The sequence below is a fragment of the Delphinus delphis genome, chromosome 15 (assembly GCF_949987515.2).
Source record: "Delphinus delphis chromosome 15, mDelDel1.2, whole genome shotgun sequence".
Taxonomy (NCBI): Eukaryota; Metazoa; Chordata; class Mammalia; order Artiodactyla; family Delphinidae; genus Delphinus; species Delphinus delphis.
In genome coordinates this window covers 546,605-571,575 of record NC_082697.1, presented here as the reverse complement: position 1 = coordinate 571,575, position 24,971 = coordinate 546,605, and the positions used below count along the sequence as shown (strand labels likewise).

At 63.6% G+C, this 24,971-nt stretch overlaps 2 protein-coding genes across 2 annotated transcripts; one reads left to right on the top strand and one right to left on the bottom strand.

Annotated features, from left to right (window-relative positions):
- Positions 1–8,188: 8,188 nt before the first annotated feature.
- PPDPF (pancreatic progenitor cell differentiation and proliferation factor) lies at positions 8,189–9,757 on the top strand. The gene is made up of 5 exons (XM_060032612.2): positions 8,189–8,325; positions 8,749–8,829; positions 9,047–9,124; positions 9,212–9,308; positions 9,384–9,757. The coding sequence occupies exons 2-5, from the start codon at positions 8,775–8,777 to the stop codon at positions 9,499–9,501; spliced, it is 348 nt and encodes a 115-aa protein (XP_059888595.1). The 5' UTR covers positions 8,189–8,325; positions 8,749–8,774; the 3' UTR covers positions 9,502–9,757.
- Positions 9,758–9,889: 132 nt separating this feature from the next.
- Positions 9,890–24,609, bottom strand: PTK6 (protein tyrosine kinase 6). Its single transcript, XM_060032861.2, is given in 17 exon segments — positions 9,890–10,231; positions 11,219–11,371; positions 11,374–11,421; positions 11,656–11,832; positions 12,940–13,121; positions 14,432–14,497; positions 14,500–14,577; positions 15,210–15,285; positions 15,287–15,364; positions 15,900–16,063; positions 16,352–16,470; positions 19,311–19,669; positions 20,849–20,879; positions 20,927–21,059; positions 21,216–21,340; positions 23,961–24,138; positions 24,141–24,609. Coding segments are annotated over 17 exon segments (2,493 nt in total). The 5' UTR covers positions 24,325–24,609.
- Between the last annotated feature and the right edge of the window lie 362 nt (positions 24,610–24,971).

Here is a 24,971-nt window from a genome sequence, read left to right as displayed (position 1 = left end):
AAATCATACGAAGAGAAAGTCAAAGGATGTTTCTGGGAGGAGGGGAAATGGGGAGTGCTCGCTTAATGGGGGCAGAGCTTCAATTCTACAAGGTGAACGAGCTTTAGAGACGGTTGGCGCTGAGGGCTGCACAACATTATGAACGTATTTATTACCACCGAACCGCACCCTTCAGAATGCTTAAGACGGGAATTCCCTGCAGTCCAGTGGTTAGGACTCTGCTTTCACAGCCGAGGCCCAGGTTCAATCCCTGGTCGGGCAACTAAGGTCCTGCAAGCCGGCAGCACGGCCCAAGGAAAACAAAAATGGTTAAACTGTTATGTGTATTTTACTGCAATAAAAAAAAAAATTGAAAAAAAAAGAAAGTACTAAAAAAAATAAAATAAAATAAAATAAAAAAAGAAAGTACTGATGTGTGCTACAATATGGATGAACTTTTTTTTTTTTTTTTGCAGTACGCGGGCCTCTCGCTGTTGCGATCCCTCCCGTTGTGGGACACAGGCTCCGGACGCGCAGGCTCCGGACGCGCAGGCTCAGCGGCCATGGCTCACGGGCCCAGCCGCTCCGCCGCACGTGGGATCTTCCCAGATCGGGGCACAAACCCGCGTCCCCTGCATCGGCAGGCGGAGTCCCAACCACTGCGCCACCAGGGAAGCCCAACACGGATGCACTTTGAAAACAGTACGCTGAGTGAAAGAAGACACACACAACAGACCAGACCACATGCTGTGTGATTCCATTTATATGAAACGTCCAGAACAGGCAAAATCGTAGAGACAGAAAGTAGATTAATGGGGCTGAGGGAGGGGCGTCGCTTAATGGATACAGGGTTTCATTTGGGGCTGGGGATGAAATGCTTTGGAACTAGATAGAGGTGATGGTTACACAGCATTGTCAATGTATTCAATGGTTGCCACTAAATTGCCCACTTTAAAATGGTTAGTTTTAGTTTATGGGAATTTTACCTCAATAAAAGGATTTGGGCGTTGCAATTTCTCTAGATTCTTATCTTTCAAAAAGGTTTTAGTTCTCAGATCACTCGTGTTTCTGTGTTAATTTTAGGATCTACAGCTTTTTAAACTTTTGCTGAGATTTTTATTGGAATCGCACTAAACCTATATGTCAGTGTGGAGGGAACCGATGTCTTTACTGTGTTGGGTCTTCGTTTATTGGGCCTTCTTTGATTTCTTTCATTAGCTTTAATTTTTGGCCTACAAATCCTATACGTGTTTTATTAGGTTTATGGCTAAGTGTTTCATGTCAGAGTGTCACTATTATAAATGGTATTTACAAAAATTTCTGCTTGTAAAATCCCTAGCATGTAGGACTACGATTTTTGCCCACTGACTTTGTATCTTGCTAATCTCATTCACTCAGTTAGGCTTTTTATAGATTCCTGGATGACAGACCACCACGTTGTCTGTGAAGAGGGACAGTTTTAGTTCTCACTTGTAATCAGTATGCCTTTTGTTTCTTTTTCTTGCCTCATTGTACGGGCCATGACTTCCAGTAGACGCTGAATATTCATCGCGAGAGTGGACATCTTTGCTCCCTACCCAGTCCTGGTGGGAGGACCCTGTCTTTCTCCATCAAGCACGGTGTCTGTTGGCCGTACTTGCTGGGAGTTCGCGGGTGTAAGCAATGCTCCTTACAAGATTGAAGACGTCCTTTTCTATTCCTCGTTTGCATGGTTTTGATCATGAATGTGTTTGCCAAACTCATTCCCCGTCATTTGACACGAGCTCACGCTTGTGTGCTGGTGCATTTTTACAGCAGCCCCTTTAAGGCCTTTGTCAGTCATTACAGCATCTGCCACCCCAGAGTCAGCGTTTGCTGGCTGTGTGCTGCTTCTCAGGCCAGCCGAGCTTCTCCTGACGCTTTGCCCTGGGTAATTCTATTTTATTTTTAATTTTTTTGGCCGCACCGTGAGGCTTGCAGGATCTTAGTAGCAGGGATTGGACCCAGGCCCTCAGCAATGAAAGCACGGAGTCCTAACCCCTGGACCACCAGGGAATTCCCTCGCCGAGTAATTTTAGATCTCACCCTGAGGTTCGGTATTCTCGAGGAATAAACGCTGATTTGTCGTACGCCTCGGGTGGAACTCCAGGGCACCGAAGTGCTCGCTTCTGACAGTTGTTCCCAGGTTTGTATTTGCTTTCTGGGGAGAGAGTCTTTCTGACCTCCTCACGCCTTCACGCTGGAAACCTGTAATGTCTTTTACTACACAATTCACCCTTTCATCAACTGTATTTCTTGAACACCCACAACAGGGCTGAGTCTTTCTTAGCCACTGGGGACTGAACAGGTGCAAGGTCAGCCCTCCTAGATTTTACTTAACCAGCAAAAAAACCAATTAGGTTATTTCCAGTAGTGAAAAGTGCTATAAATAGTGACTTTCACCAAGCACCTGCCATGCGCCAGGTCCTGGCGCTTCCCGTTTTACCCACAAGGACGCTGGGAAACAGCAAAGTGTTCCCACATCGTAGGCATTCATTAAACATTCGTCAGCAGTTTTATTTCTTCTGCAGATGGTGGCCTCACCTACAGAGGCCCAGCTCCTGCTAGAGAGCCCGGCAGTCACTGCCACCAGAGAAGAGGTCTTCTGACCGGAAGGCAAGGGGCGGCCCGTGCCGTGGTCCTGGTGGGGAGCAGGTGGAGGAGCCCCGAGGGCCCCACCCTGCTCGGACTTTCCAGAGCCCTCACCTCACCCCCAAACGCCTGCGGCCACAGCAACCACACAGGCACCGTGACAGCAAAGGCCCCTGGGTTAGAGCAGCACCTGGCCCCTCCCGTCCGGTCTTCACGGAACACCTGTCAGGAAGGTGCCGTCACCACCCCAATCCTGGCGGGAGGGGATGGGGCTCGGGAACAGCCAGGACCCGAACCCCAGGCCCAAGCCTTGCCCCCCCAGCCTTGGGAGCCCATGGCCATCAGCCATCCTGCCCCTTCCGCAGTGCAGACGTCCTGCGTGTGGCCATCTCCAGCCCTCCCGACGATTTTCCTGTCACAGCTTCCCGGGTGGCTGGAGGCTCACGTGTTGCGTCCTGACCCCGCGCCCAGCCTGCCCACCCTGAGCCCTGCAGGAGCCTCCAAGCACACGGGCCATCACCCCCTGGGGCCAGCGGAAGGGAAGGGCTGACCTCTCCTGAGCTTGGCCCTTGTCCCAGACCCCGTCACCACCCACCCTGAAGACGGAGCAGCCCCTGCCCAGGCCTCGCGGGTCACCATTGGCCGCTGGGGTTTGGGAACCTGCATGAGCCTGTGTTTCCCCAAGGCTGGAGCCGCACCCGGGGGTAGCCAGCAAGACAAGGGCCCTGAGGTGGACCCAGCGCCTCCGAGGACACCAGACGGGGGTGCAGGCCCTCTGGGGGTCATCCCGTGCCATCTACGCATGGGCTGGGGTGGACCAGATGGAGGCCAAGACCCCTCACCCCTTCCCCCATTCTAACCAGGGTCCCCGATGCCAGCCGTGGGGAGTGACTGGCGGAGCCCCACCTTCCTGGCTTAGTAAATACAGCCTTTACACATTCGCTTTTAAAAAAACAAACAAAACAAACGCTCTTTATGGATTATCTGATCTTGAAGCCGTTGGTGAGGTTGAGAGTGAGGCGGACAGGGCCAGGCTGGCCCAGCAGGCTGCTGGAGGGTGGCCTGGGGAGGTGCGAGACGCCGCCACCAGGGCTCCTTCAGGGAAGGCCTCCCCGCCCGGCCAGGAGTGGTCAGCACACAGCCCCCACCGCCCCTCCTCCAGGGTCGGCCTGGGCCGCAGAGCCGCCACACCCCAGGCTCACTTCCCCCGCTGGCTGCCTGGGGCCTGACGCAGGTCACCCTGACAGTCTCTCCTCGCTCCAGGGCTCCCCATGGGACCGCCGCAGCCCCACTGGGCAGCCACCTGAGCTGACACCACCTCTCGCCCAGTGCTGCGTCCTCCCGGCTCCCCCCACAGGTGCAGGTCACCAACACACATCCTGCACCCCAACCTCTGCCTCAGCAGCTGCTCCCAAGACACTTCTAGAGGAGGGAATTCCAGACAGGAAGTGGCCACAGCGGGCCACAGCTGCGTGCCCTGCCGGCCCAGGCTCCCAAACCCTGGCGGCCAAGGGTGACCCCAGGGCACGGCTGGCCTCGCCCTCAGCCCCGGAGGCACAGGCTTCACAGGCTCTGCCCAGCAAGGGCGTCACGTGGCCTGGTCAGCCTAAGGAGGGCCCTGCTGGCCGAAGCCAGAGAACCTGGTGGAGAGAACGGAACAGAGTTGAGGGCCAGCAAGCTCTGAATGTGGAAGAGGGAGCAATAGCCCCCAGGAAGTCTCAGCTCCGAGCTGGGCAAGGGGCAGCCAGAGAACCCCTCCCGGTACTTGTCCCCCCTCCCCGAACCCTCCTCCCCAGCTGCCCAGGCCTGAGCCAGGCCCAGGGAGCCCCAGGGAGGCAGCAGCCTGGGCCCCACGGGGAACAGATGGGGGTGTGGCTGTGTCGGGGCCGTCCCAGGGGCCCGGCACTGTTTGTGAGCCGGGCAGAGGAGAGGCTGCGGAGGCCCCGGGGGCGGGATGGCCCAGGCTGTGAGGCCGGCACAGAGTGACAAAGGTGCCACATGCTCTCCCCCACCCCATCCCCTGGGGAGCCCCTGGGACATCTCATCTTCTGCTCCCCTCCGGGAGGCAGAACCTGACTTCAGCCTCCCCATACCCACAGCCCAGTGCACCGCGGCTCTCTCCAGCCCCAGGGCCTTTGCACCTCCCTGCACTAGTGCTGAGACAGCACGTCCTCAGCCTCTGGGGACTGAGCCTGGAGAGGGCAGGGGCTACTGCTCACCGCCCCTGGCACACCTGGTCTTGCACTGCCTGCCTCGCCGGCGGGTTACCCATGGCTCTGGATGGCTGGAAGCCACAGCAGCAAGGCCAGCACCAGCCTCCCTCCCCGAGCCCCTCCCAGCAGAAGCCCTGGTGGCCCTCCTGCCCCTAAGCTGACCCTGTTCTCCAGAGCAGCCCCCAAGTCTCAGCTCTCTCTGCTCAGACCCCGCCATGGGATGGCTCTACCCCAGGGGCCCCGATCCATCTGGCCTCCCACTTCTCACACTGCTGCTCCCCCCTCCCCCGGGAGTACTCGGCGTGCCTCCTGGGCCCCCGGAATGGCACCAACCCTCATTCCCCCAGCTGTGTCCCCTCCTCAGTGACCACCAGGTTCAGCATTTGGACAGGTCACCTCGCCAAACCCTACCCCCTCCTGACCATATGAGCGGTCCGTGGCCCTGGGCAGGCCCCTCAGGCTGGCCTCCCCAGCTTCGGGCCCTGGCACCCCAGTCCTGTTGGAGGCATGCATGAGGGGCACCCCACGAGATGCCCACACACTCAGCCGCTGACCACAGGGACACGGGAGTTCACAGAAGGGGCAGAGAGCCCTGTGGCTGAGGGTCCTTCAGAGCAAGACAAGCCTGGGTCTTGCTGGAACATTCCATCCTCCTGATGTCAACTGCACTGACCAATCTGCCCTGTCGGTGAGCCCTCAGGCCTGGCTGCCTCTCCCACTGCAGGTCCTGCCACTGGCCCCCCACCCCGTCCAAGGCCAGCAGCCCCCCTGCTCTTGCCCGGCAGCTCTGAGCACTGGGCCCTCCCCAGCTCCCCCTCAGCTGAAGACTGACAACCCCTCTCCGGTCCCCCCTCACAGAGTGGGGACCCTCCTTCTAGGCCTGCGCCTCTGCTGGAAGGGGCGCCTACCTGACTCACCCCCACTCCCCATGCCCGGCCGAGCCATTTGCACACAGTAGGTGCTCAGCCAACCCAAGCACTGGGTGAACAGAGCAGCACACGGTCCAGTCAGGGCCCCCGTCTCACTCAGAGACCCCTGTCAGCGCCCCTGCCTGGCTCCTGTGTCCCTACCACAAACCCACGAAGGCGGTGCCCTTGTCCTCAGTTTCCCCAGCACGCGGCCAGAGCTGGCACCCGCCACCTTCGCAAACCACACAACACCCAATCCAATCGTGCTTCGAGCTCGCCGGGGGCTGCCCCCCACTTGGGGACGGCCCCGATGCTGCCAGCTTCCAACCGCTGGTGTGTCTCAGGGGAGGGCAGGAGGGGTAGACACGTGCAACCGGGCAAGTCGGTGGGCTGGGGTGAGGGCGCTCTGCTGCCCATCCCAGGCAAACACGTGGTCAGGGGCTGGCAGCAGAGCTGAGACCAGAGGGGAGAGGCTGCCCCGCACCGTGGGCAGCTCTGTGAGGCCCTGAGCAGAGCTGATGGCCAGAGCCCACATGGACCCAAGCGGCCAACAACCGAGCAACAGGGCCCTGGTACATTTGATCCACGACCAGGCTCAGGGTTTGGTGAGCATGGGAGGAGTGGGGGATGGCAAATGGCCCTTAAGAATTAAATCTGATTTGCAGTAAAGTCACCATCCAGAATTAACGCCCTGGAGGAGGGCAGGAAGACGGCCAGGCCGTGCCTGTGGTGACCCTGGGAAGCAAAGGTCTCTGGCTGTGAAGGGAGGTTGGGGTGAGGGCTTGGGGGGCCACGCGTCCCTCCTTCAGGGTCTTGTCTCACGGCTATGAGCAATCCAGCTGACCCTCGCTGTGAACCACGGTCATCTTGGAAGCCATGAAAGATGTGGCTGGATGGGTGGCAGGGAGAGACGCTGGAACCGTCCTTTTCCCGGTGACCAGCAGAGGTCCAGTCCATGGGGACACCAGGAAGAGACGGGGAAGGCCGAGAAGGAATGAGAGTCACCTGGGCCAGGTATAGCTGCACCTCCTCCAGGGTCCCCTGGCCACACTGCAACCCAAGCCAGGTCGCAGTTAGGAGGTCAGCAGCTTTGACCCCCACACAGCCCAATAAAGGGTTACATTCAGGGGCAGCAAGGCTGCTCCCCTCCTGGGGCCTCAGTTTGTCCGTCTCCTGAGTGAGAAGCTGGACTGAGGCTCAGGAATCCTGGAGGGGTCCTTGAGGGGGTGTGAGGATATAGAGGGCCCAGCCCAGGGGGTTATGGGATCTTCCTGATGGCCCCCCACCGAAGCCACCACAGATCTCCTGAGACCCTCCCAGCCAGCAGGGGCGAGACTGCCCAGCTAGGGCCTAGTGCCAAAGAGCCAGGGAGAGGACAGGGGGACTTCCCCTCCCTACAGAGGGAGGCTAGGGGTCGGGGGGGCGGGGCGCGGAAGGCCAATTTCCACATTGGAAAGGAAGTCCCCCTCCCGGTTGAAGAGCCAGGGTGTGGCAGGGCCCAGGCCCTGCACGGAACATTCTGGGGCTGCCCAAAACTGGGGGCCTCGCCTCCAGCTACTGGTGACATCCCCAAACAGAGGTCTTTACCCCACCCACTGACATAAGCTTCCCCTCTGCCTGCCCTCCTTTCCTCTCTCCCTCCTCCCCCACCCATGCCTTGCAAGCAGCTGGATGCAAGCTGGCACTGAGAACGGGGAGTGGGTTCCAGAGCCCCCAGAGCTGTGAGGGAGACATGGGTGGGCTCCCCAGCTTCCCACCTGCAATGAGGTCCCTGAAGGGCTGGAAAGCTAGAGGCACACAGCTCGTTCTGGGTGGCACCCAGGCCGACAGCTGGGGGAGGGCACCCGCTGGCGGGGGCCCACGTCTGGTTGAGCAGATGTCCCCCCAGTATGGGTGAGAGTGGGGAGTGCCCCATCCTGAGCAGAGAAGGCCAGAGCAGAGGGGCACTGCGAGGGCTGGGCCTGCGGGGCTCAGCCCAGGACTGGGGGCAGCGGCAGAAACAGACCGGAAGTGCAGGGGCCACCGTCCGGCACCCCCGCCGCCTCCACGGAGCTGGAAAGGTGGAGACAGGCTGGACCAGCAGCAGGCCTGGGTCCAAAAGGATGGCCAGGGCCCGGGAAGGTGGGACGAGAGGTGGGAGGGAGACAGGCCCTGCTCTAGGACTGGGGCAGCGGTTATTTAACCACCCCAAGCCCAGGCCAGGCCTGGATGCGCTGCCCAGGCAGCCCAGGTCGGACGGACGCTGCAGGGCTGGACTTCCTCCAAGGGCAGCCAGCTAGGGCCAAGCCACGGGGGCGGGGCAGGGCAGGGCGGGGCGGGGCCAGGCTGAGCTTGGGGCGGGGCCTAGTAGGCCTCGCAGGGGTCCTGGGCGGGACTGGAGCCTAGCAGGGGCGTGGCCTCGCCGGGGCTGGGGCGGGGCCTGGATCGGGGCGGGGCTCGCAGGGCCCGGGGCGGTGCCGCCATATAAGGGGGCGCGTCCGCGCGTGCGTGCCCGGCGCGTCTGGGTCGTGGAGCCGTCGGCCGCGGTCTCCTGTGCCGATGGGCTCAGTGGCCTAGCGACCCGGTTCCCGCCGTCCGTGATCGAGCGCCGAGGCCCGCGAGGGGTCGCCGCCGAGGTGAGGGCCCGGGCGGCGCGTGGGTGGGGTCTAGCGGCCCGAATAGGAGCGACGGCTGGCGGGGCGGACCGCCCGGCGTCCGGGAGGACCGAAGAGCGCGGGTGGGAGGGGGCGGCGGGCAGGGCCCGGGGCGCGGAGCTGGGAGCGCGCCGGCTGCAGGCAGGGCCGCTTCCCGGAGCCCCAGGCCGGCGGCCCCGCGCACAAAGCGCCTTTGTTGTCCCGCGCGGCCTGTTCGGGCTGGTTAGAGCCGCCCGCGCGGAGAGGGCGGTCCCGGAGTTCCGGAGCCCCGCCTCGGCTCGGTAAACAAACCTGGCGTCCGCCCCTCCCGAGAACCCACGCGGCTGACCCTGGGGTCCGGGTGGGGAGTGCCCTTCGCGAGAGGCAGCGGTGACCGAAGGGGCTCCCCGACCCCCGCGTGCGCAGGTTTCCACCAGCCCACAAGCAAGAGCATGGCAGCCATCCCCTCCAGCGGCTCACTCGTGGCCACCCACGACTACTACCGGCGTAAGTAAGCCCCTTGCCCGCCCCCCCACCAAGTCTGACCCGGGCTCCCCCACCCAGCTTGTGGTGTCAGCTCCAGTTCCTTGAGAATCCGTATCCGAGTGGGGAGTGAGCGGCTAAGGACCCCTGGCATTGCCTGTGCTGCAGGCAAAGCCAGCCCTTGGTCCGGTGGGCTGGGGGCTCAGTGCCCTGTGGAGCTGACCTGGCCTCTTCTCTCCAGGCCGCCTGGGCTCCACTTCCAGTAACAGCTCCTGCGGAAGTGCCGAGTACCCTGGGGAAGGCATCCCCCGCCACCCCGGTGAGCGCAGGTCCACCCCTGGCTGTTCCCAGGGACTGACTGGAGGGGGTGGGTAACAGTACCGTGACCTCACTTTGCTTCTCTCAGGTCTCCCCAGAGCTGACCCGGGACACTGGTGGGCCAGCTTCTTTTTCGGGAAGTCCACTCTCCCGTTCATGGCCACAGTGTTGGAGTCCCCAGAGCAGTGAGTCCACCTTCCTGGGGGCCGTGGGGGGGGGGGGCAGGTGGTAGCAGCCTCTGACCACGTGCTCTCCTCCAGCTCAGAACCAGCCCAGGCCTCCACCGGCATGATCACCTGTGACCTGGCTCGGGAAGCCGTGGGGAAGCAGCAGCCTGGCGGCCATCCTGGCCAAACCAACTCCAGGCCCCCGTCCTGAGTGGCCACCACCAGCTGCCGGGCGGGCTTCCTCCCCAGGCGCTGGGCTCATCAGAGCCCCCCTCCTTCCCCTCCCTGAGAGTGATCAGGCTGCAGCCAACACAAGCAGTTGGTTTTTTAATATCAAAACAGCAAAACACCAAAAAGGAAGTTGAGAGAACTCCACTCTTTACTGTCCAAGCCACATGAGAGCCTTCCCGGCACCCTCTAACCTGTGCCTTGCACCGAGTAGAAAATAAACAAGCAGCCAGCAGCCACGTGGTGTGTGTGTGTGAGCTCCATGCCACCCCCACCCCCGCGGGAGGAGTCACCAACCCCTCAAACTTCTCACTTCCTGGGCCCTCCTGGGGTCCCTCCCTAGCGGGCCACCTCCGAGATCTGGCTCCGGTTCACGTGGGCAGACAGCTCCGGTGAGTGTGGAGCCTTGTATCTGAGAAGAGGTGGGGTGCCTTGCTATCCTGGGGAGCCGGGGAGAGCAGGCAGTCCCAGGGCAGCCACTGAGGTCGGGGTCCTCGGAGTAAGCCCGCCTCGGCCCCTGCTGCCGCGGCAGGAGACAGGGTCTCTGGCTTGGGTCCGGAGCCCTCAGACGTGGGGCCCGGCGCCCTTGAGGAGGCCGTCCTCAACCTGGTGTGGAGCAGCTCACGCGCCCTGCTCTCCCACGTGCCTTCCAGTAAGGGCGGCGTCTCCTGTAGCCTCTTGTAAGGCACACTCTGGGCAGGGCCCCCGGCAGCCTAAGGGTGAGGGGAAGGGGGTGTGGGAGGCTCTACGGGGCCCCACCCGGGGCAGCCTAGCTTTGGGCAGAGTCCTACTTGGGAGCTCTGTGTGTGGCTGGGGAGTCGTCTCATCCTCTGCTGGCCTCCTGGGGGCAGGCGTGGGGGGTAGGCTGGTGGCGTCCACGTGCCTCAGTGGCCGGCAGAGACTGACCGGGGCCTGGGGTCAGGAGAGGGCAGTTCAGTGAGGGAGCGGACGGAGGCTTGGTGTGAGGGCGGGGGCCTAGAGGGGTGGTCTCCACTGGTTAGCAGGCTGGGCTCAGCTGGCCACCCCGCCCCAGCTCCGCTCTAAGTCACGGGGGTCGGGAGTCCATCCCAAGGCATTTGGGTGGCTCGTGGCCCCCAAAGGCTGCACCTTCTGTCCTGCCTGCCCTCAAATGTGTCCAGGCACAGTTAGCCTGACCCCCACCCAGTCCTTTCGGTCACAGTGTCCAGACGTGGCCCCCCAGGCCCCCCGGGGGCAGCTGGATAGGAGCAGCGGCTGGCCCCGGGGAGCAGGCGTCAGTGCCCCTGTCTCCACAGAGGACTGGGGGGTCCACACCCCCTTATATCCAGGTCTCAGGCAAGGCCAGAGGGCACAGGGAGTGCAGCCAAAGCCTCGGTCCCCACCGCGCATGGCCCGGAAGCTCAGCCCTGGTCCTGACAGCCGGTGGGCTTTGGGTCAGGACCAGGGACAGGTCCACTCCCTTTGGAAGGAGGGGCGACCTGGCTCCTGGAGCCCCAGGGCAGGTGTTGGCTGTGGAGGTCCCAGCACTTTCCAGGAGCTGGTGTCAGGTGGAGGGGCAGTCCCAGCTCCTGGCTGCACTGGGCAACAGGTGGGCCCAGGGCTGCCCGAGCCCCTTCTCGGGAGTGTCCGGTTGATTCTGGGAGCTGTTGGTACCTTCAGCAAATCCTCAGTAAATCTGGGTCAGCCCACTCCCATGATCCGAGGTTGCTCAGGCCCCTCACGAGGGCTGGCCTGGCCTTCAGGCAGTGGCAAGGAGGCGGCCGACGCAGCAGGCTCTCGTACCTTCTGAGGCTGGAGAGCTTTTCCCGCAGCCCTTTGAAGCGGGGCCTCTGCTCGGGGTCCCTGTGCCAGCACGAGAGCATCAGCTTGTGTGTGTGGTGGGTGGGCACTCCAGGGGGCAGGGCATGCGGTAGCCCGCCTCTACCTCAGGAGGGCATGGACGTGCCTGTGGCGGGCGGGACAAGAGGGACTGTGGAGGCAGGGAGGCCAGTGCCGCCCCCCCTCCCGCAGGAAGCCTTGGGCTGTGCCCTCGCCCTCTGCATCCCTGGCACTCACTTCTAACGCCCTCCCACTGGACGGTGACGCCTGGAAGGCATCAGGCACCCAGTGATGGTGCAGGGGCCGTGTCCAGGTGACGGCCCCCTCCCGCCCTGCCCGCAGTTGGCAACACTGGGTGCCCAGTACCTGGACAGGGCATCTGACCCCTGCTGGAAATCTCATGGAGGAGAACCCCGAAGGACCAGGTGTCAGATTTGATGGAGTAATGCCCTCGGGAGAGTGCCTCGGGGGCAGTCCACTTGTAAGGGATGCTGTGGTCATGGAAGAGGTAGACGTTCTGCGATCAGACACGCTGGGGGCGGGCCTGGGGGCCGCCTGCACCCTCCCTCCCCACAGCATGGACAGGCTCGGGGAGCCCAGTGCTTGGTGGGCAAGTGTGCGGTCGGGACCCACACTGCGTCAGGGCTCCCTGGGACCCGTGCTGCTGGAGCTGAGCAGGCAGAACCCGCCCCAACAGGCCCTGCCCCAGAGGACCATAGTCGCAAAACCCAGCAGAGAGCTTCCCAGGACAAGGGGCAGAGTTTCTCCAGAAGTGAGCTGCAAGGAGACACCGGGAGGGGCGGTGGGTCAGCAGCCAAGCTGGCGTGGCGCTGGGGCCCGCTCGCGGAGCACACTGGAAAGGCTGACGCTTAGCTCTGGGGTATCACGATTCAAGGAGCCCCTCAACTTCTCAGCGTGTGACTGAGAGTCCCGGAGGTGCTGGTATCACCTGCCTGCTGGGCCAGGCTGAGCATGGAAGCAGGACACTGGCCAAGGGCGAGGGAGGGGTGGGCCCGCTCCCCCCACGCCCTGCCACCTGCGCACCATGCCCTGCTGTGCTGCCCCCAGCCGCTGGGCGCCCGAGCTGGCCCCGTGGAGCTGTCCTGGACTCAGGCAAGTGCCTGCACTGCCCTCCCAGGGGCCTCCTGATCCCGTTAAGACCCAGCTCCGGGGGCTTCCCTGGTGGCGTAGTGGTTAAGAATCTGTCTGCCAATGCAGGGGACACGGGTTCGAGCCCTGGTCCGGGAAGATCCCACATGCCGCGGAGCAACTAAGCCCATGTGCCGCAACTACTGAGCCTGCACTCTAGAGCCCACGAGCCACAACTACTGAGCCCACGTGCCACAACTACTGAAGCCTGCGCGCCTAGAGCCTGTGCTCTGCAACAAGAGAAGCCACTGCAATGAGAAGCCCGCGCACCACAATGAAGAGTAGCCCCCACTCGCCCCAACTAGAGGAAGCTTGCGTGCAGCAACGAAGACCCAATGCAGCCAAAAATAAAATAATTAAAAAAAAAAAAAGATCCAGCTCGGGCTCCACAGCCCACATCTCACCTGAGGGCGGAAGGCCCACGGGAACCTCCAGCTCCCGGCACCCTCTGCTCTCCGCCCTCCCCTGGCCCTACCTTGATGAGCCTGCCCAGCCCCAAGTCCCCGATTTTGCAGATGTTGTTTTCCCCCACGAGGATGTTCCTGGCGGCCAGATCCCCGTGGATGTAATTATGCAATTCCAGGTAGCACATGCCCCCGGCCACCTGTGCTGCAATGCCCACCAGCTCCGAGATGGGCAGGGTTTTCTCATCGGAGTCTGCAGAGGCCAGGGGAAGCCAGCGTGAGTGGGGCCAGCCAGGGCCAAGTCCTCTCTGCAGACTCCTGCGCTCAGGGGTGGGGCTGGGACAAAGGGCAGATGGGCTGGTTTAAAATTGGAACTGTGGACCCACTGCAGCCCTTGTGGAGAGCTGTTAGGTATCAGAGTTACCACAGTCCATACATACCCTTTGGAATTTCCTTCTGGGAATCCACACTGAAGCAATAGGAACTCAAAGACGTATGTACAAAGATGTTCATCACAGCATTATTTACACGGTTAAAAACCTCAAAAGGTTTCAACAGGCACCTGAGTGGACGTGGCACATCCACGTGGTGGTGCAGAGACCGTCAGGATTTCATTTCTGATGAACAATTAGTGATACAGGAAACTGCTTGCAAAGATCAAGTGAAAAGCGCTGCAAATGTGGCCGTATTAAAATATACCCCCCAGGGGAGATAGGGAGGGAGGGAGGGAGACGCAAGGAGGCGGAGATATGGGGATAGATGTATGCATATGGCTGATTCACTTTGTTATACAGCAGCAACTGACAAGCACTGTGAAGCAATTATACTCCATAAAGATGTTAAAAATAAATAAAATAAAATATACCCCCAGATACACACATATGCATACTGGGTGTCATTTATCCTACGGTGCACGCACGTTTCTCCCATTTCAGCGTCTCTGAAATTGGGCTGCATCTGCATACAATGGCGCCTCCACGAACTGGCTGCGACTGTCTGGTTTGGGTGTTTAATGAAACACCGGGGCTTGTTATAGATGATGAGGTCTGTGCAGCAACGAGATACGTGGTGTGTGAGCGCGTGTGTGCGAGTGAGTGTGTAAGCAGACAAACACCAGAAGGAGGGACAGCGCCTTCTAGGAAGAGAGAACAGCAGTGAGAACCAGGCCTGTGTGTTCCAGAAGTTGGGGGGGGGGGGCAGGCCACGCCAAGCGTTTGATTAAAATGGCCTCAGTTCACCGAAGGTGTAGGAATGATGAGTGGCTTTTCTTGTCTTTGTTCTTATCTGTATTTTGTCAAATTCCTGCAATGAACGGATGGTAACATTTATCACAAGATATTTTAAATCCTTTCTTAAAACAGAAAAGGCTGATGAGCAATCCCAGGCTGTCTGGTGAATGGCAGGCGGGCGGGTGGGGGGGGGGAGGGGCGGGGGGGCGGGGGGGCGGGGAGGGGGAGGGGCGGGGGCGGAGGGGGGGCGGGGGCGGGTTTTCTTTTTCTTTCTGTGCCTGTTTCCCGTTCCCTCCAGCGGCACGAGTCATTCTGGTCCCCCCACCCCGCTCACCCCGCAGCAGCTCCAGCAGGCTCCCCTTGGGCAGGAGCTCTGTGATGATGTACCCAGGGTCCCCCACAGTGCCAGGATGGGCTTGTGCCGCGGCTTCTTCATGGCCTGGATCTCCGACTAGAACGTGTGCCGACGCAGAAGCTCAGCTGTCGGGGCAGGCGGGCGGCCTTGCTGGGTGCAGCCCTCGGAGGAGCTGAGCCCCTGTCCCACCCATCCCCCCGCCCGCACGCAGCAGCGGCTCAGGAAATGTGGGCGCCCTCCCCGACGCCCCAGCTCCCAAGCCAGGATGCCAGGGCAGACACAGCCTGGCCCCCGCTGTTCACACAAGGGTCCACTGTGCCCACCAGCTGCTCTCCCCACACCCCAGGGACCACAGACACCCCCATGTGGTTTATGCCTGCCCAAGCCAGACGTGGAGCTGGAACAACCCCTCCCAAGGGTGTTCCCTTGCACCCCTGGGCCCCTGGTTCCTGAAGTGGGCGATCCCAACCTCTGGTGGGTCCCAAGAAGATTTTAGATGAACCTTTTCAGATTTCTAGTGATCTACTTATTTTAATGGATTTCCTTCCATTTACATGAAGAATTTAAAATTCCCTTTTAAGATAAATGCATTTAGATAACAGCATGAAAGGAGAATGCCACCCGGACACTGCGGCAGGTGCCACAGGTGATCCAAGTTAGGGCAGCGAGTGGCTGGCAGGGCGTCAGGGCCCAGGGCTGCTGGGCTGCCCCACCCCCGTGAGTAAAGCCAGAAGTCCCCGGCCTGGAGCCCGCTCACCTCGGACGATCACCTTGATGGCCACTCGGACCTTGTCCTTCCAGAGCCCTTTGAAGACCTCCCCAAAGTAGCCGGAAGCCCAGCTTCCTGCAGAGCGTGAACTCTTCCCGAGGCCTCTCCCAATCGTCACAGTGGGGCAGGGGCTCCAGCGCATGCTGCAGGGACACGGGGCGGGGGCCCCCATCCTCGGGAAGTCAGCCCCTGGTCTATCATCAAATGTAGGGCCACGTCCTGCTTGGGAGGGTCCCAGTGTCCGGCATGTGGCCAGGCTCTCCCAGGGACTGCCCCAAGCCTGGCTGACCCCTGCTGTGTCCTGCAAACAAAGGCCACCACCACCCCTCCCCCGCACCTGCTCTGGGCCAGCGACACTGGCCTGACTGCCACCCACACAAAACTCCCGTCTGGCTGCTCGCCGGGGCACGTGGCCCGAGCTCCCAGCAGCCCAGAGACTCCGGACGCAGCAGGAGCACAGCTGACCTCTAGCTGGCCCAAGGGTGAGAGTGACTGGGCAAAGGAGGACACGTCCCCTGCCCACCGTCCCCCCGCGCCCGGCTCTGTACAACCACGGTTCCCACGTAGCCAGAGTCCCTGGGCTGAGTGTTCCCAGGGGTCCCCCAGCCAGTCAGGGAGTCAGGACCCACACCCACCTCCACCCGAGGGTTTGTGTCCCTGTTGGGGGCAGGGCCCTACCTTTCGGCAGGGCGAGGTCAGCCACAGGCCGTGGGACAGGCTCTGGGCCTCGTGGTGGTCCACGAGCTTGGGTAGGCTGAGGAAGGACACAGCCTCGTTGAGGTGCAACTGGCCGTCCTGCCACCAGATCTTGTAGTGGCGAACGGTCTGCTGGTCCCGCACCGGACGGAGGGGACGCTTGTGAACAGGCGCTGAGAGAGGCCCACTGGCAGGGGTGCCCCCAACGCGGAAAGGAGAGAACCGGCCAGACCCTGGGGAAGGCACCCAGGCCGCAGGGCCTGCACCCACTGAGGGTCAGAGCTCCCAGAGCAGGGCCTGGACGTCACAGCGCAGTGGAGGGGACAGGCCGGAGGGGCCGGGCTCTGCATGCACGAAGGGCTTAGGGACCAGGAGCCCCGAAGTCAGGCCCAGGTGGGGCTGCGGAGCAGGCAGGGGCGGGAAGCGGGCACCCGAGAGGACGCAGTTGGCGCCCGGCTTCTCGCTGACCCGGATCAGGAAGGCCCCCAGCTCGTTGCCCGTGGCCTGCAGTCAGTGCAGGGCTTCCGAGAGAGAGATCGGGCCAAAGAACCACCTGCGGGGCGGGGGGACCCTGAGCCGCGCGGCTCCCCGCCTGTGCCCCCCACCAAGTCCCAGCCCACCTGATCCGCTGCCTCCTCGTGCCCCCAACGCCGGCCCACAGCTGCCCGCGGACACTCACTGACCCAAAGGCCCCTTCTTTGCCCATCACCGACCCCAAATGTCCCAAGTGGCCAGTTCTGGACCCCAGGAAAGACCCTGGTGACCCAGAAGTGGAGAAGGCCCCTCCCACTACCCTTCCCGGACTGTCCCCCGTCTGTGCGGACAGAGCCCCCCATCCTGTGGGTACAGCAACCCTCCCCGACCTCGGCCGTGGCTCTGTGGCCATTCTCTCGGACCACATCGTTCTGTGACTCTGTGGCCGCCTTGTGTACCCGGGCCACAGGCACGCCATGCTCTGGCACCGTGGGACCTGGGGACGCACATGCACCCACACACGTGCACAGGCATTCTCACACCCCAGCTCCCAGCGCCAGGGCAGGGCTGGGCCTGCGGAGTTTCCCAGGGGACCTCTGCTGCCAACCGCCCCGCCCTTTGCGCCCTCGGCTCCCTCAGGCCCCGTCGGAACGTGGGTCCCTGCACGGAAGACCACTGCCCAGCACTGAGCCCCGTGGGGTCCACGGGCCACCCCCACCAATCCAGCACCTCTGGAATCGCTCCCATTTGCCCCACCCCCCACGAACCACCCTGCCTCCTTCCCCTTCTCGAGCGTGCTGGGTTCCCAGGGCCCGCGGCCTCTGCACTGGCAGTGCCGGCCCCTGCCTTGTCGCTGCCGGGGGCCCTGCCTGAGATGGTCCTGTCTGCACCAGGCTTAGTGTCCCCCCCGGAGGGGCCACCCTGCCCGCGTCGGCTCCCCTGCCTGAGATGGTCCTGTCTGCACCAGGCTTAGTGTCCCCCCCGGAGGGGCGGCCCTGCCCGCGTCGGCTCCCCTGCCTGAGATGGTCCTGTCTGCACCAGGCTTAGTGTCCCCCCCGGAGGGGCGGCCCTGCCCGCGTCGGCTCCCCTGCCTGAGATGGTCCTGTCTGCACCAGGCTTAGTGTCCCCCCCGGAGGGGCCGCCCTGCCCGCGTCGGCTCCCCTGCCTGAGATGGTCCTGTCTGCACCAGGCTTAGTGTCTCCCCCCGGAGGGGCCACCCTGCCCGCGTCGGCTCCCCTGCCTGAGATGGTCCTGTCTGCACCAGGCTTAGTGTCCCCCCCGGAGGGGCCGCCCTGCCCGCGTCGGCTCCCCTGCCTGAGATGGTCCTGTCTGCACCAGGCTTAGTGTCCCCCCGGAGGGGCGGCCCTGCCCGCGTCGGCTCCCCTGCCTGAGATGGTCCTGTCTGCACCAGGCTTAGTGCCCCCCCCGGAGGGGCGGCCCTGCCCGCGTCGGCTCCCCTGCCTGAGATGGTCCTGTCTGCACCAGGCTTAGTGTCCCCCCGGAGGGGCGGCCCTGCCCGCGTCGGCTCCCCTGCCTGAGATGGTCCTGTCTGCACCAGGCTTAGTGTCCCCCCGGAGGGGCGGCCCTGCCCGCGTCGGCTCCCCTGCCTGAGATGGTCCTGTCTGCACCAGGCTTAGTGCCCCCCCCGGAGGGGCGGCCCTGCCCGCGTCGGCTCCCCTGCCTGAGATGGTCCTGTCTGCACCAGGCTTAGTGTCCCCCCGGAGGGGCGGCCCTGCCCGCGTCGGCTCCCCTGCCTGAGATGGTCCTGTCTGCACCAGGCTTAGTGTCCCCCCGGAGGGGCGGCCCTGCCCGCGTCGGCTCCCCTGCCTGAGATGGTCCTGTCTGCACCAGGCTTAGTGTCCCCCCGGAGGGGCGGCCCTGCCCGCGTCGGCTCCCCTGCCTGAGATGGTCCTGTCTGCACCAGGCTTAGTGCCCCCCCCGGACTTAGTGTCCCCCCCGGAGGGGCGGCCCTGCCCGCGTCGGCTCCCCTGCCTGAGATGGTCCTGTCTGCACCAGGCTTAGTGTCCCCCCAGAGGGGCAGCCCTGCCCGCGTCGGCTCCCCTGCCTGAGATGGTCCTGTCTGCACCAGGCTTAGTGTCCCCCCGGAGGGGCGGCCCTGCCCGCGTCGGCTCCCCTGCCTGAGATGGTCCTGTCTGCACCAGGCTTAGTGTCCCCCCGGAGGGGCGGCCCTGCCCGCGTCGGCTCCCCTGCCTGAGATGGTCCTGTCTGCACCAGGCTTAGTGTCTCCCCCCGGAGGGGCGGCCCTGCCCGCGTCGGCTCCGGCACAGGCACACGGGGGGGCCGTGGGAATCCCCCCCAGACCCTCCCGTCCAGAGCTCAGGGAACCACCTGGGGTCGCGAGGACACACGCACGCCGGGCTGCGCCTGTGGCCCAAGCTTGCTGGGCCGCCCTCAGGCCCACAGTCGTCTCTGGGAGCCACCTTGCCAGCGACGGGCAGCCGTGCTGGTACGGGCCGCAGGTCTGTGGCCCACCCCCGGGCGGGCCTGTCGCAGTGGCCTTCCCGCTCCCTGACTAGGCCAGCAGGCTGGTTTCCGGAGTTTGGAAGGTGAGCGAGGCTTCACACCCCAAAAGGCCCAGGCTCTGCCTTGGACTCACTGTCAGCTGGCTGCCCTTCTCTGGGTCCCGGCACGGAGGAGGGGCCGGAGCCTCTGCAGCCCCCATCCCCAGATGTCACACAGCAGAAGCCCGGCCAGGGATCCCAAGGCCAGGATGGTAGGCCCAGCCCCACTGGGGGGGCAGGGAGACAGAGCCACGGGACACCCTCCTTGGCAGCCCAGGGTCCCTGCCCGCACCCAGAGCCCAGCCACAGCGGCGCAGAGCTCTGTCCCGATAGACGCCCTGCAGGGCCCAGGGACGGGCAACTTGGAGTGACCCACGAGGGCCGCGGGGAGACTCACGGCTCCAACCCCACCGTCTCCTTGGCCAGAGCCCTGCCCACCCGGTCCAGCAGCACGGTCCACCACCACTCCTCCTCCTTTCTGGCCACATGGAAGAGGTCCCCTGCCCGGAAGCTCAGCTCCTGGGCTGTGCGGGCCTCGAAGTCCCAGAGGCCCACATACTTGTGCTCCTGCTGCCCACCGCCACTGCCCCAGGCTCCAAGGGGCCCCCACCCACCTGGTCTGATGACCTTGACCGCCACGAGCATGGAGTCCAGCCACAGGCCTTCCCACACCTCCCCGAAGTAGCCTTCGCCCAGCTTCCTCCGCAGGGTGAACGCAGAGCGGGGTCGCTGCCACTCGTCCTGTTCAGGGGGCTTCTGCGGGTGTGGGGGGCATTCAGGGCCTTTGCCCATGGCTCCCTAGGCAGAGTGGGCAGCTGCTCCTGGGGCCCCAGGCCTCTGGCCCTCTGCCCCTGCGCCCCAGCACACGCTCAACTCTGGCCCTGGCCGGGGCAGGGGGCCCGGGTGCTGACCTCCGGAGGCCTGGCCCTAATTGCTTCCAGACCTAATGGCACCTTTGCTGGCGGCAGGCATCCATCCACAAGCGCTCGTTACTGCCCCTGTCCGGACTGTCACTAAGAGACCAGAGGAACCAGATGGCTGCCCGGCCCCCCGGCAGGACCGCTCACCTGGGACAGGCGCAGGTACCACGGCTCCAGCGCAGGTGTGGCGCCATCCCCACTGGCATCTCCTCCCACAACCTCCGCACTGGCCTGGGGCTGCCGTGGGCGCCTTCCCCAACCTGCCCTCCCCTCCTGGCCGCTCTACAGGGCTGGGCGGGGTGGGAGGGCATCCTACAGGCCTCATCTTCCCCCCACCCCAGAGAATCCCATAGAAATATAACACCTGGGCTTCCCTGGCAGCGCAGTGGTTAAGAATCCACCTGCCAGGGCTTCCCTGGTGGCGCAGTGGTTGGGAGTCCGCCTGCCGATGCAGGGGACACAAGTTCGTGCCCCGGTCCGGGAGGATCCCGCATGCCGCGGAGTGGCTGGGCCCATGAGCCACGGCCGCTGGGCCTGCGCGTCCAGAGCTTGTGCTCCGCGGCAGGAGAGGCCACAGCAGTGAGAGGCCCGCTTATCACAAAAAAAAAAAAAAAAAAAAGAATCCACCTGCCAATGCAGGGGACACGGGTTCAAGCCCTGGTCTGGGAAGATCCCACATGCCGTGAAGCAACTAAGCCCGCGAGCCACAACTACTGAGCCTGTGCACCACAACTACTGAAGCCCGCGCGCCTAGAGCCCATGCTCCGCAGCAAGAGAAGCCACCGCAGTGAGAAGCCCGCACACTGCAACGAAGAGTAGCCCCCGCTCGCCACAACTAGAGAAAGCCCACGCACAGCAATGAAGACCCAACGCAGCCAAACATTAATGAATTAATTAATTTTTAAAAAGAAATATAACCCACAGGGATGAATCAGAGTGTGGAGGAGTCACTGGGGCACCTGCTCCCAGGCTTCATCAGGTCCCCCCCTGGCAGCACCCAGTGGGCCAGCTGGACGCGTGCTGGACAGTGTCTCAGGAGGGGCAACCTGGCAGGTAGGGGGGTGGGCATGGGCCCACCTGGGGCTCACAGGGCTGTCGCAGCTTCCAGTGGGCTTTGCAATAGGCCAGCAGCTCCTCCAGGCTGGGGACGAGCTGGTCCTTCTGCAGGGAGAGGCTGCCGGTGGCTGCTGTGGGGATGCTGTAGTGGTGGACTTTGGTCCGGGCCCAGACTGGGAGGGCACAGAGACGGAGGCCACATCTCGGCTGCAGCCTGCCCTGACCCTCCCGCCACCCCAACCAGGTGATGCATACTGTCGGGTCCGAGGCGGGTTGGGGGCTGGCACTGCCTGGGAAGCAACCACCCCAAGGTCAAGGGCACCTGGTAGCTGACAGGGAGTAGTCCCCATGGCTGCTCTCGCTGGGCCGCACGGGGAAGGCCCCCAGCGCGCTGGGTGGGGGCAGGAGCAGCTGCTGGGCCTGGGTTCGGCTGATGCCACTGAAGTACTCGCTGCAAAGGGCAGGCCCAGGGGTCCCCACACCAGCCCAGCCCCGAGCAAGCCCTGCCCACCACGGGCCAGGCCCCAGAGGCTCACTCCGCGCAGGTGAGAGGGAGAAGGAACACCTGGCTCCCGGTACTGGGGACCCAGTCCGGGATCCACACCTGCCCCAGCCCCCAGGGCCCAGCCTCTGGAGTCATCGGGGACTGGACACAGGTGGGGGTGCCCCCCAAAGAGGGGACCAGGTAGGCAAAGCTGGCGGGCGGGTGCTGCTGGAGCCTGGGGTGATCTGATATTGCAGATCAGCGGCTGAGACAGGCCTGCCCTGGCACAGAGGCCTGTGCCCACCCTGGGGGGCTACAGGGAAGGAGTCAGTCGGGGGTCTGGGCTGAGGCTGGAGGCAGGAAGGGGTGGGGTGATGGGGGGCAGAGCGGCACAGGCCTGAGGGACGTTGGGGGGGAAATCAGCAGACACGCGGGGAAGTGTCAAGGACCTGTGGACCTGGGTCTCCCGAGACGAGCCCTGGCTGGATGGCAGGCTGGGGACACACTGATGTGGGAGCAGGACGCACAGCCCCGTGCAGCTGCCGGGCTCCTCCTGCAGCCGGGCCTGCTGTCTGGGACCCTCTAGCCAGGAGAGCCTCTCCCACGGGAAGGGCTACAGGGGGCCTTCCCTGGACAGCAGTGCTTCCCACCCCACCCCTCCCCTGGACCCACTTCGGGGCCTGGGGGGCTGGGCCCAGCCCCCGCGCACATCCCGCCTTCCGCGACGTTCTTGGAGCCCGTCCCCGGAGTGTGCAGCAGTGGGCGACAAGACCGGGGGCCCTGCAGCTGGAGAGCAGTGAGCCTCTCTGTGGGGGTTGAGGGGTCTCCCCGGCCCGCCGGCCTGGGGACAGGAGCCAGGTAGCTGGGGCTGAGGACACCACGAGTGTGGCAGCCCTTGCATCTCAGCCCAGACACACAGTCATTAGCTCTTCCTCCCAGCAGCCCCTCCCCTCCCCCAGGACCCTGCCAGCCGCCTCCAGGAGCTGCTCTCGGGGTCCGTCCTCCACCTGGGATGACTGTAGGCCCCTACCCATCAGAACGGCTGGCTGTGGGGTGGTGGCCTGGAGTCCTCTCAGAAGGCACCTTCCTGGGAATCAGGCTTTTCCCCCAGATGCAAATCCCCCAGGAGACTGTGGGAATGCTGAGGGGCCCCCAGGATGCTGAAGGTGGCCTGAGTGAAGCTGAGACCTGCTGCTGGTCGGCAGAGACCGAGCTTGGTGCAAGACCAGGGGCCTGCGTCAGGGCGAGGTCTGGGCAGCTGAGCCTCGCTTTGCTGGCCCCGTTCACCAACCAGCTTCTGGCCTGTTCTCAGCCAGCATTTCACCTCTTGGTGCTGGGGCTGGGAAGAGGCGTCTCTGCCCCAGGGTTCCCCAGCTGGCGCCCCCTCCATCTAGAAGTCAGGGATGGGACTTCCCTGGTGGCGCAGTGGTTAAGAATCCGCCTGCCAATGTGGGGGACATGGGTTCGAGCCCTGGTCTGGGAAGATCCCACATGCCGTGGAGCAGCTAAGTCCATGTGCCACAACTACAGAGCCTGTGCTCTAGAGCCCACGAGCCACAACTACTGAGCCCACGAGCCACAACTACTGAAGCCCGTGCGCCTAGAGCCCGTGCTCCGCAACAAGAGAAGCCACCGCAATGAGAAGCCCGTGCACCGCAACGAAGAGTAGCCCCTGCTCGCTGCAACTAGAGAAAGCCCGCATAGCAACGAAGACCCAACGCAGCCAAAAATAAATAAAATAAATAAATAGAAGCCAGGGATTACAGTGGCCGAGACGTTCAGGAGAAAGACGGGGAAGGACCACGCCCGGGGCGTGGATCGAACGTTTGAGGCCCAGTACTGTGTCCACAGCCACAGGGCACTGTGTCCACAGCCACAGGGCAGGGCCCTGCTCAGCGCTGGCACACAGCTGTGCCGGGAGGCTACCCTGTCCTGCGGACCCTGAGCCTGCGCCGAGAGGTCACCTCCTCTGGAAGAGCGCCCAGCCTCTGCTTCCCCCCCATGATCACAGACTGGCATGCAAACAGACAAGTGTCTGTGCCAGCCTCTCCCCACCTGTAGACTGCCTTGGCCCTAGGGGCCGAGGGCACTCAGGGCAGTGGGTGGGCTCCCCCACCTGGATCCAGCCTCCAAATGAGCCTCTCTGGGAGCAATCCCAAAGGCCAGGGCCATGTTTGCCCCATACCTGGCCCAGAGCAGGGGGAGGGGGCCAGGTGAGTGAGGACAGGTGAGAAGGGTGGGCGAAGACATCTCTGTGACCCAGCTTATCACCCCTTCCAGCCCCGGGTCACCACCTCACCCCGTCACAGCACAAGCTCACTACTGTCCTCACCGTCTCACTCAGAACTGCATCCCAGTCCCCAGTCCCCTGCCCTCCAAGGAATGACCCGTCAGCAAAGATTGCTGGATGCCAGGCCTGAATCCCTGGGTGCGATCAGGAGGGCCTGGCGAGTGCAGCACGCACACACACCCACCAGCCGGCTCGCGCCCGGCTTAACCACGCCTGCCAGAGTCCCTGCCACCTTCCCTCCCAGCGGAATCGGGTGCCCAGGCTTACTCCTGTCTCCCCAGAGGGGGCGGTACTCACGGCTGGTTCCAGAGCGTCTCAGGGGCGGCCTTGGCCACGTAGGTGATGGGCACCAGCCCCGTGCTGGGCCAGCCCGCGAGCCGGCGGGCGAGGATGTAGCCGCCCTCCTCCCTGAGGGCGTGCAGCCTCTCCCCGCGTCTGACACTCAGGTCCTCCGCGCTCCGCGCCGTGAAGTCAGCGCCCTGAAGAGCTGCGCGGGGGCCGGGGGGTTGCAGGGCTCCGCGGTGGGGGGCTCCGCTGCCGCGGGTTCCGGCTCCACGTCGGCGTCGGAGTCCGGGTTCGGGAACCGCGGCGTGCCCGCCGGCCAGATCTTGTCCCAGAAGAAGGACAGGAAGGTCAGCAGCTTCCTGAAGAAGGGCTCCATGCCCGGCGGTGCGCCAGGCCCTGCAGGGGTCGGAAAGGGTGCAGCAGCGGGGCTCGGGGACCCCGACGGGGAGAAACTGGCGGCGCGGCGCGACGGTGAGCGCTGGAGCCTCGCTGGCGCAGGGGGGGCGGGTGAGAGTCGCTCCAGAAGTCCCCGCCCGCTCCCCGCGGTGCTCACATCAGCACAGGGTGGCCCCCCAGCCCCGGCCACACGACGGCCGCTGCTCTCCTCGACCTCTAGGGTGTCTCGCAGGCGGCACTGGTACCCCGACCGCTCCGAGCCGCGTGCGTCTGGGCCGGGATCTGTCCCAGGACGGCGTCGGGGCGGGGCCTGGAAGAGGGTTTCCCGAAACCTGCGTCTGGGCGGGGCTCTGGGGCGGGGTCTCGGTGGGTGGGGCCGTGGTGGGTGGGGTCTCGTGGGCTGTAGAAGGCGACGCAGGGAGGTCCCTGTGGGGAAGGAGACGTCTGGGTCTTGACTGTCAAGGTCACTCTCGTGGTGTGATCTTGTAGGACAGCTCCGCTAGGTGTTCCCCTTGGGGGAAACGGGCAAAGGGTGCTTGGGGTCTCTGTGTTATTTCTTATAACTGCAGGTGAATCCACAATTATCTCAAAACTGAAAGTTTAATTTTAAAAATTTAGCTGAGTAAC

Coding starts and splice junctions, on each gene's coding strand:
- PPDPF (XM_060032612.2), top strand. CDS start 8,775: ATGGCAGCCATCCCCTCCAGCGGCTCACTCGTGGCCACCCACGACTAC. Junction 9,125..9,211: donor AGGCATCCCCCGCCACCCCG/GTGAGCGCAGGT, acceptor TGCTTCTCTCAG/GTCTCCCCAGAGCTGACCCG. Junction 9,309..9,383: donor GTGTTGGAGTCCCCAGAGCA/GTGAGTCCACCT, acceptor GCTCTCCTCCAG/CTCAGAACCAGCCCAGGCCT.